The sequence below is a fragment of the Helobdella robusta genome (assembly GCF_000326865.2).
Source record: "Helobdella robusta unplaced genomic scaffold HELROscaffold_55, whole genome shotgun sequence".
NCBI lineage: Eukaryota > Metazoa > Annelida > Clitellata > Rhynchobdellida > Glossiphoniidae > Helobdella > Helobdella robusta.
The window spans coordinates 1161651-1172764 of NW_008705295.1; the positions used below are offsets into that span (position 1 = coordinate 1161651).

Below are 11114 nucleotides of genomic sequence, written 5' to 3' on the forward strand. Positions count from 1 at the left end.
CCAACCATCCAACCAGCCAACCATCCAACCAACCAACCATCCAACCATCCAACCAACCATCCAACCAACCAACCAATCAGACAACTAGATGAAGATGACGAGGATTGTTTTATTGAAGCTTGTCGCATCTATGCTCTCTGGCTTGATGATAACACGTACATCACTGAATCTGAAAAGGTGAGTTATTACGATGAGGATATCTTCATGATGATATCTTCCACAATGATGATATCTTTATTATGATATCTTTATGATGATACCCCAATAATGGTGATTGATAGTTACTGACAGATATCGCATTCGTAATAACATTGACAATGACATTATCAACAACGCCATCAACAACACTATCATCATCATCAACAACAGCAACAACAACAACAACAATAGGACTCCATCTTGGACCTGATAAGGAAGGATTGGTTCATGACGTCAGGTCGCAAAATGTCGACCGGGAATGACGTCAGGCAGGCCGTCAACAGTATGCGCAATTTCGGCAACCATTTCGTCGAGAATGTCGTCAACACGGTTGACAATGACGTGAGTTTCATTCTCATTCTCATTCTCATCACATCGTGTCAAGCGATAACTTCATTATCACCACAAACATCATTATCATCATCGTCAACATCATTATCATCATAAACATCAACATCACCATCATCATCATCATTATTACTATCATCATAACACGACCAGGGTAACACGACTCTCCACTATGCAGTATCTCACGCCAACGCGCCTGTCATAGAGGTGCTACTGGATACTGGAGTCTGTGACGTCAACAAGCAAAACAACGCTGGTCTGTTCGGCCATCTTTGATACATTTATTTTTTTTCATTCGTTCATTTGTATGTCTGTCCGTTTTTCATTCATTCGTTCATTCTACAAATGAACCACCAATCAACCAACCAATTAACCAACCAACCGACCAACCAATTAACCAACCGACCAACCAACCATCAACCAGCCAATGAACTAACCATCAAACAACTAACCATAAACCAATCATCCAGCTTACCATCAACCAACCAACCATCAACCAACCAACCAACCAATTATCCAACTAACCATCAACCTACCAACCAACCAACCAATCCAACGCAGGTTACACAAGCAGCATGTTGGCCGCATTATTAGTTGACGACGTCCAACGGCACCGACCACTGCTGAAAAAACTTTTCGACTCTGGCGACATCAACGCCGCTTCAGAGCGCGTTAGTTCGAATCGCTTGTGTGATTGATGAATTGTTTTGACAACTGACCAACCATACGGCCATTCAACCAACCGGCCAACCAATCATTCATTCGACCATTTAACTAACCAATAGACCGACCGTCAAATCAATTGCAGAGCGGACAAACAGCTTTAATGTTGGCATCGAGTCACGGCAGAGAGGACATGGTCTCGCTTTTGTTGGAGTGCCAGGCAGACATCAACATGCAAGATGAGGATGGTTCAACTGCGCTGATGTGCGCCAGCGAGCACGGACACATCAACATAATTAAGATCCTTCTGGCAAGTCCACTTTGTAACTCATCCCTATCAGACGTTGTACGTTTTCTGCTTTTTTTTCTAAGATTTGTTATGGTGGATTTTAGATTTGTTTTGGATGCGTCGACGTTGTGTTGCAATATTGGTCGCTATATAATTCAATTGGTTTGTTGAGTTTTATTCCATTGTATTAACACTAACTATGACAAAAAAAATCATTTCAAAGACAATATCACCAACTTTGACAACTTCTGTCAAAGTAACAACACTCATCTGCAACAACATTCATCTGCTGCAACATTCATTTGCAACAACATTCATCTGCAACAACATTCATTTGCAACAACATTCATCTGCAACGACATTCTTCTGCAACAACATTCATCTGCTGCAACATTCATCTGCAACAACATTCATCTTTCTGCAACTTTCACGACCGGTACAAGATGTAGTAACTCAGGCAAAACCAGTTAAAACACTAACAACGACATGAAAAGCAACACTGACATCATCACCACCACGACCGACTACAACAACAACAACAACCATAACAACAACAACAACAACAACAACAGGACGGAAGCACAGCCCTCTCGATCGCAATGGAGGAGGGTCATCAGGACATTGGAGTGCTCATCTACGCGCACGTTAAAGCACATGCCGCTATTGATGTTAGTTGTCACGATGATGATGACGATGATGATGATGATGATGATGATGATGATGACGATATCTTCATGATGGAATTGATGAATGTAAAGCCGTGATAACTATGTCTACAAGAATGACGTTAATTGCTAATCACCAATGATTAGCGATGGTTACGACTATGACAGTGATGACGATGATGATGGTAATTATATTAGAGATAATCATGGCGCTAATGAAAAAATTTGGACCGGAGTAGATATTACTACGATTTGTGAGCTCTTAATATTTCTAATTATTCTCGTGATGATGAGGATGATGATGATGGCGATGATGAGTTGAAAATGATGACGACGACGATGATGAAGATGATCGAAATGAAATTATAATAGCAATAACAATAAATAATAATAATAATAATTTCGAGATAATAAATTTAATTATAGAGGACTTGTTAATAAAGACTCTATCATCATTGTCGTAAACTTTGTTTTATCACCGATAATGAAACTGCTGACGATTTTTATGATGACAATGATGATGTTTTGGCGCTTATGATGACGACGATGATGAGGAAAATGAGGATGATTGATTGGTTGGTTAACAAATATTAGGATGATGAACTATAAATTTAAGCTGTGTGAATCTGGTATGGCAGTGGAATTTCAAAAATTTTTCAATCTTTCGTAAAAACAATGCAAATGACAACTTTAAAAGAGAAATTGTTAGATTTTTATTTTTAATCTTATTTTGTTAACGACATCGTCATCATTATTATTCGTATTATTGATGTAGTGATGTGATGTTGTTTGTGGCGGTGTTAATTGACATCATCTATTGCATTCATCGTTATTATCGCAAACAAACTTTTAATATGTGCATAACCAATGTAAACATCATCATTGTTTTCATCATCATTATTTTCGTCGTCGTCGTCGTCATCATCTTCGTCAAAAATTATCAAATCATCAACATTGTCACCATCATATTCATAATCGCAACAACCACTATCATTATCTACATCATCCCTATTACGATGATCATAATCATTATTTTCTTCATCATCAATCACGTGACAGGAAGAGGAAATGAATGATGAGGATGTTCCAACCACTGCAGCAGCCGATGATGATGAAGATGTAGGTAGCGCTGTATGATAGGAGGAAAAGACGAAAGAGAGAGAAAGTGCGAGTTATATAGAAAGAGAGAGAGAGAGAGAGAGAGAGAGAGAGAGAGAGAGAGAGAGAGAGAGAGAGTAGAGAGAGAAAAAGAAATATTGCATATTAAATTTCATGAAAATTTGCTTTGATTAGTTAAGATCATTTCATTATTTATGGTTTTAACAATAATTTTTAATATCGTTTGATTAAAAAAAAACGTTAAATTATTATCGCCGCTTCATTTTCTTCATTCGTTCATTTGTTTCTATTACATTCTGTCTACGCCTCAGTTAGCCAATTGTATTGTTTTGTATTGTACTGTATTGTATTGTATTATTTTGTCTATTTATTTTACAATGTTTTCAAGTTTTTCGCTTTTTACTTAATTTTTCTCGTTACTTCGTTGGTATTTAATAAATTCATTTTTTCATTCATTAGTTCGTTCGTTCGTTCATTCATTCATTCATTCATTCATTCATTCATTTATTCATCCATTTATTCATTCATTCATCTGTTTATTTATATATTTGTTTTTTCATTCATCTGTTCAGTCAATCCTCTATATATTTACTTGTTGATTCATTTGTTTCACCATCTCAACTATTAGTCAAGTTATCTATTCTCTACAACTTATTCAATATTGTAATCATTTGGCAATTTTTTGATGATAAGCAATAAAATTAATGAAAGTTTCCTGAATGAAAGTGCCAATAATAGTCACATAACATATTAATTTAATTGTGTAGTTATATCGCCACACTCACATACACACACACATACACACACACTCATCTACGTAGAATACAAATCTTTTGCCTTTTCTTGACGATCCTTTTCATCTCCTTCTTGTAACTTCTTAATTTTTATCTAGGATTGCTTTTTGTAACTCGCTCTACTATGGTCTTCCTGATTCTACACTCTATTCTAGTTGTTCGTGCTCCTTTCTTTTTTCATATATCTTTATATCTTGTCCTCTTACACTGGCTATCTATAAAATTTAGAATAATTTTTAAAATTTGCATATTTATGTATAAGTCTCAATCTAAATTATTTCCTAAGTACTTATCAGATACATTAATTGAACCTAAATGCCCCGGTTTACAATCATCTTCTTGTTCTCAATTCTTCTAAACGCATGCTAAACACTCTTTTGCTACATCAGCTTTTGCTTTTCTCTGGAACTCTCAACCTTCTTCTCTGACTACTTCTCTAGCACTTTCGAAGTTCAGAGCGGATCTCAAGACCCATCTGTTTGCAAAATTCATTGGGGAGCGCTGTTGAACATCGTGGAAATAGCGCATTATAGACTAATTGAATGATTGATTCATATCAACAATATTTTATTTGCTGTCTGATTTTCAGGCAATAATAATATTTATGATTAAATCTGCTAAAATTATCATTAAAAAGCGCCAGCAGCATTATTTATTGTTATTATTATCATTATTACTAATATTTGTTAATATTATTATTTTATTTTCTCGAATGTTAATTTTTGAGAGTCTGAACCGTGGTTTTGTTATTTTTTCATTTGTTATTTTCAGAATAACGAGGTTGTTGTTGTTGTTATTATTATTTATATTATTTGTTTTGTTGTTTCTATAAAGTTGTTGTAATTTTGTTGGTTGTGATTTTTTTTTCTCTGTTCCAAACTACTTCTTGACATGTGTTACTTTACTGAATGATGATGAGATTGTAGATTATTATCTGTAAATGATCATGGTGATGGAGGTGATGGAAATGTTGATGTTGGCGATATTGACGATGATGGTGAAGATGATGACAAGGGTGATTACGGTGATGAAGATGATGACAACGGTGATGGTGATGAAGATGGTGATAAAAATGTTGACAATGATGATGATGATGGAGATGTGGATGATGATGATGAATATGATGGGAAAGATGATAATGATCACGACGAGAATGATAAACTTTTCAACAATAATAATCTTTTGCACCATGTATAATATTTATTTTAAACAATTTTCAATAAATTCGTCTTGTTATGTACGTACATTTACGTTTAAATTAAAAAGAGCGCAAACATGTTTTGCTATAAATAATAAATTTAACACCATTCGGAAAAATGTTAATAAAGTATCAATAATATATATAAACACACACATTCATATATATATATATACTGACGCATGTGTTAAATACGTGTTTTATTGCTTAACTACAAATGCATTTATTTATTTATTACTATTTTATAAGATAATTTCTTGCTGTTGTCAATTGAATAAATTTATTTTTCTGAACAATTGAATTGTATTACTAATAAAAAAATAAATTATAATAAAGCGTGTTGAATTATCACCATATTTTGTGTAAAAAATTTATGCCAGCTAGAAACGACAACACCAGATTGCATGTTAAAAATACTAAAACAGATCAAATAACAAATACGTTACTAATGTTAATTAAAGCTTAAAACTGAATTATTCAAATCTAAATCACCTCACTTTTGACATATAATACAATAATTAAATTTTTACATCTTTTTAATGAATTTTAAACAGCGTTCTTTGAAGCAGAAGATAAACTTTTCTTAATTATCATCGAACGTTGGATTCACCATCACAGAACCTTGGTCGCTTTTTAACGTCAGATAACGACGAAATTCATCGTTATTCTTGTAGACGGTGCCTATATCTCCACCGTCGTTCGTGTTGTTGTTCAAGTCGTTGTTCGTGTTGTTGTTCAAGTTGATAGCTCTTGTATAGCCATCTTCATCTACGTATGCATTCGTCGTCACCGTATTAATGTGCCCTTGATCACTAGCTACCTCCACAGTGTCATACTTTTTCAAATATTTCGATTTCGCTGAACTGTTTCCTCCCACAAATCCTGGATCGTTTTTCTTCTTCATGCAGCAAAACACGATGACCCCGATGATTATAACGAGAATGACGAACACCGGTATGGCTAGGAGGCCGAGGTATCTTCGATCTAAGTAAGAATCGTTGGCTACAGCTCTGGTCTGACTACTGCATCCGTAAACATTTGCGGTCCCCGTGTTTGTGTAGCTGCAGAGACAAGTTGGATCGCCCTGGTCATCAACAGCGCATAAATATAAGCAGGTTGATGTGCAGTTCCGACTATCTGCCATTGTTCATTGAGTAGATGGGTGATTTATTAAATGGTGGAGTGATTGGAATGTTTGTTTGATTGAAGTTTTCAGTTTCTTATTCAAATTCTTATTGAGTCAGTTGAATAAAATCTTGTTTCACTAACTTTTCTATAAAAGGATGTTTAAAAAAGGACACAACAAAAACAAAAACAATCTTTTTTTGAATTTTGAAATCATTTTCAAACTAACAGTTGTATGCCGTGTAGTTATTCGTGAAGTAAACTTTGTTGTTCGAAATGAAGATGTAGTTGGATGGGCTGTTGAGTAGCTGTGTTACGTTTTTGTAGGCTGCCGGGGACCTCAACATCAGGCTCAGTTTGGCTGTAGGTAGTTGTGTGGAGTGGAGTTTTGGGAATTATTTCAAATTAAACGTCAGTGCTATTAGTGTTGGTGATGTATTTTAAATATAGATGGTGGATAATCGACTGGTACTCGTGATTAACGTTTATAAACGTAAATTTAAAGTTTTTGTAATGTTTTTTATATGAAAAATGAATGTTAACGCTATCAAATAACTTTATAATTATCTAAATTTATCAGAATAAAGTAATGAAACGAAAAAAATATGTTTTCGATCAAAGTTATGTGTATTAAACCAACATCAGGCAACTAACAAAAATTGGAGGCGGTTCCTGAATCAGATGAAAAATTTTTTTTTACTTTATTATGACTATTATTCAATAAATCAATCAATAAATTAAATTTCTATCGACTCAAAAATATTTTGAATAGAAACGGTATGGAAAATTTTTTGACCAGTCAACAAACACCAATGAAGTTGAATCAAACTTCATCTTATCAGAAAAGTTTATAAGTCAAACAATGAATGGAGGCATTATTAATTTTTTTTTTTGATGTTTGAGTAGCAAACAGAAGGTTTGGCATCCATCTCTAGCCACGGTGGATAAATAAAAGACAAATTTGAAAAAAAGCACCAAAATTTAAAATAATTCGTAGTAAAAATCATAACAAAACAAAAAATATTTCGAAGATGAATAGGAAACTGAATAAGGCAGGCAACCGACCATTCCACGTGTTGTAGTTGGTGATTGACAAAACCGCCAAATCATTTGCGTCTAACACCAAGCTGTCAATCATTTGCTTTTGTACATTGTTCCGTATCGTTTCGTTATTATTTCCAGCAAAACACGGAACAGTAAGATTGCTAATAGTGGCAGCAGTAGTAGTGCTATAAGCAGCTGGAGGAGTTGAAGGAGTAGTAGTTGTTGGAGGGACAACATTAACACCTGGATTAAGTGGTACAAACACCGTCGTTAAAGTGTTAATGATGTTTGCCGTGGTAGTGGTTGCGACTGTGGATGCCGTGCTGCTGCTGAAGCTCGAATAAGTGGTCGCTTCACATTTTATAACAGCGACGATGAATTTCAGAAATACATCTGTAGTATTTGAAGTGATCGTAGAAATTGTGGTTAGGGATGGCGATGACGAAGATGATGTGTTTGATGACGAAGCATGTTGGCTGAACACTGTCGCTGGAGTAACTGTTAATTCTACCTGCGCCTGGGCTAAGGTTTGGAATGTTGGCTGGGACAGCAGGTCACAGTCTAAATTATAAAGAACAATTTAAGTTCGTTTACTTGGATGGCACATTTCACTTGATTGAATTATTCTTATAAAACTCACTATTGATCAAACAAGTTTGCAAGTATTTCAAGATGATATGTTTTAAATGAGTTAGTGTTTTGTTGTGTGAACATTTTTATGAGTATGTTGTTTTGAGTTTTTTAAGTTTTTTTTCCAAAACAATTCAGTAATTAATTTAAAAAATATTTAATTGTGAATATTTAATTATTAAGTTACTAGCAAAAGATTATGTGTAATAAACGGCAAGTGCAATCAGTTTCGTGGCGTTTTTAATTACATTGAGATGATTGATATAGAAATATGAAATGAATGATTTGTTTAAAAAGCTTAACTGACCGGTTGCTCTTTGTTTGACCTGTAAATTAAGTTATATGTGAAAACTATATAAAAATTAAAATTTCCAGATTGTATAAATTTTCGCGACACTATTTTATAAAATCTGTCATAACACAAGAACTAAAATACTACTACTCTTACTACTACTACTACAACTACTACTACTACTACTACTCTACTACTACTACTACTTCTACTACTACTACTACTACTAGTAGTACTAAATATACTACTAACACTAATTTTTATAAAAAAAAAAATGAAAAAATTTGGCAACATTTATCAAATATCTTACCAGGACAACGGTTAAAATAAGACGCCAGTTGTGGAAATCCATTTATTGTTGACGACCTAATAAAATCTTCAATCTCAATTAATTAAACAAATAAATATCTATATATAAGTGTAGCTAAGCAATTAAACTGAAATCCTGATAATAAAATATTTCTTAATTGAAAAATATGTTTAACTTCATTGATTAATAATGATTGTTTGCTTCTGTAAAAATGTTTTTTTCAGTATTTTATATGGTATTACATTCAAGCTTTGTTGTTAACAAGTAAAATTTTAATTATTCAAAATTATAAAACTCAAATAATTAGCCCAAAACATAAATATACATTGTAGTTGCATCAAATTGCATTAATTTTCACTCCCAACTCCTTTACATTTAAAAGTTATATAATAACATCAATAACGTATTTGTAACGCCAATCAGAGTGCAATGCTGATACAAACGCCTGTTAGTAATTATCATCGAGTCTTGCCATTAATAAACTAAAAATAATAATAATACTAACGAACGACGATAATAATAATAATAATAATAATAAATTAACACTACAATAGTCCCTAAAACATTTATTAGTTAAAGGTTTGCCTAAAGTTATGATTATTTAACGATGAGTCACTTGCATTTTGTCAAAGTATGCATGCACGTTATGTTATTTTGTTACAGAAAGATTCAAAGCGAGTTTCGTTAAGCATTCGAAGAATAAAATGTACAATCTTTTGGTGTCTGTGTATGCGTGTGTGTGCGTGTGTGTGCGTGTGTAGACATATTTTGCGTGTAGATTGATTAATATCATAAATAATTTTCCTTATAAATAATTTGCTTATTACAAGCGCATATTTTCTCGATTGTTCTTCCGAGTGTGAGCAAGTTTCCCAATAAAAATTTGGCATATGAGTGTCATAGAGAGTTAAGTAGTCGGCTGTTGACGGTCTGGCTTTAGAATTTTCATTTAAATTTATTTATGTTTAAGTATTTCTATTATTCCCACACGTCTCTTGCCGTCTAATGACGGTTATTTAGCATAAAAGTTAACGCCACAGGAAATGAGTGTTTGTGGATTTTTTCTGAAGCCAGCAATTTAGTTGTAAGATTAATTCCACAAATAATTAGTAACATGCAACTTATTATAAGACCAGGTATTCCTATGGGCAATGATGACTACGGGCTTGTACAGTGCAACACAAGTATAAGTGTGTGTGTGTGTGTGTGTGTGTGTGTGTGTGTGTGTGTGTGTGTGTGTGTGTGTGTGTGTGTGTGTGTGTGTGTGTGTGTGTGTCAACAATTCATGACGACATTCGAGTAGATATCGAAGTGTACACATTTGAGTATTTGACATATTCATTTTATAAAATACATATTATATTATTTTAATAGAGAAAGAGAGAGAAAGAGAGAAAGAGAGAGGATAGTGTGTACTTCTACCAACGCCAACAAAATGAATTTCAATTGTAAACCTTTCATTGTTTCGCTGCTGCAATATGCTCTTAGAACTCAATGGCTTTACCTGATTAACATAACCATATATGATAGATAATAACATTTTAAAAAATTTTTAATATACATAAAAATATTAAAAAGATAATTTAAACAGAAAAACAATAATCAAAAAACAATTATTCATAATGAAATCATCATTTTTTAATGTTATCTTTGTCCAAATCTTAGATGATTTAAAATCATTATTCAATCAATTTGTAATACTAACACACACTACGGTTGCATTTTTTTTAAATGTGGCGCCTATGTAGTTAATTAGATTAGTAAATTTTACTAGATTCATATCATACCAAATCTTCTGAACATAAAATGTACAAATTTATTTTGGAAATCCAGACGTTTTTAATGTATGGTGGTAACTTGAATCGATCAGTTGGCCATCATTATGTATTACTGAACGTGAACATGCCTATAGTTTGAATTTTTGGAATCTGATACATCAATTAAGATGGTAGTTTCTCTACTAGATCCATGCAGTACTTAATTTTCTAAGAATGGAAATTTACAATTCGATGATGGAAATCTGGACGTTTTTGATATGTACCTAGTAATTTGAATCAACAGAATATTCATCAATATTGAACACGCACTATAGTTCGATTTTTTCTTCTATGAAAAGTCGACGGTAGATTGAATTAAGCTGGTATTTTCTTCTACTGTATTCATATTTTATTCATTCTCTTAAACATTAAAAATACAAAATAAAAACGTTGAAACATGTAAAAAGTACACATTCGATTTTAATGATCTGTGAAAACCAGTGTTAGCTACGCTCATTTTGGTTTATTTAAAAAGTTTTAAAACAACAATTAAGTAAATTTTTTTTTATTTATGTTTTATTCTAATTATTTGACAAATTAATAGTGGTATCAGTAACAATTTGTATCTGTATTAAAATCACACTATCTGATCGTTAACCTGTTATTTTAAAAGATTCTCTTA

The 11114-nt window shown here is 33.0% G+C and overlaps 2 protein-coding genes across 2 annotated transcripts; one reads left to right on the plus strand and one right to left on the minus strand.

Moving 5' to 3' along the window:
* Nucleotides 1–399: 399 nt before the first annotated feature.
* Nucleotides 400–2145, plus strand: HELRODRAFT_142718 (hypothetical protein; the record flags this gene model as incomplete). Its single annotated transcript, XM_009028455.1, has 5 exons — nucleotides 400–540; nucleotides 700–802; nucleotides 1108–1217; nucleotides 1355–1555; nucleotides 2071–2145. Coding segments are annotated over 5 exons (630 nt in total), but the record flags the coding sequence as incomplete, so codon positions are not given.
* A 3385-nt stretch (nucleotides 2146–5530) lies between these two features.
* HELRODRAFT_193625 (hypothetical protein) lies at nucleotides 5531–8717 on the minus strand (the record flags this gene model as incomplete). Its single annotated transcript, XM_009028456.1, has 5 exons — nucleotides 5531–6411; nucleotides 6629–6760; nucleotides 7465–8004; nucleotides 8381–8399; nucleotides 8676–8717. 5 exons carry the CDS (start codon nucleotides 8715–8717, stop codon nucleotides 5858–5860), a joined length of 1287 nt encoding a protein of 428 aa, XP_009026704.1. The 3' UTR covers nucleotides 5531–5857.
* Between the last annotated feature and the right edge of the window lie 2397 nt (nucleotides 8718–11114).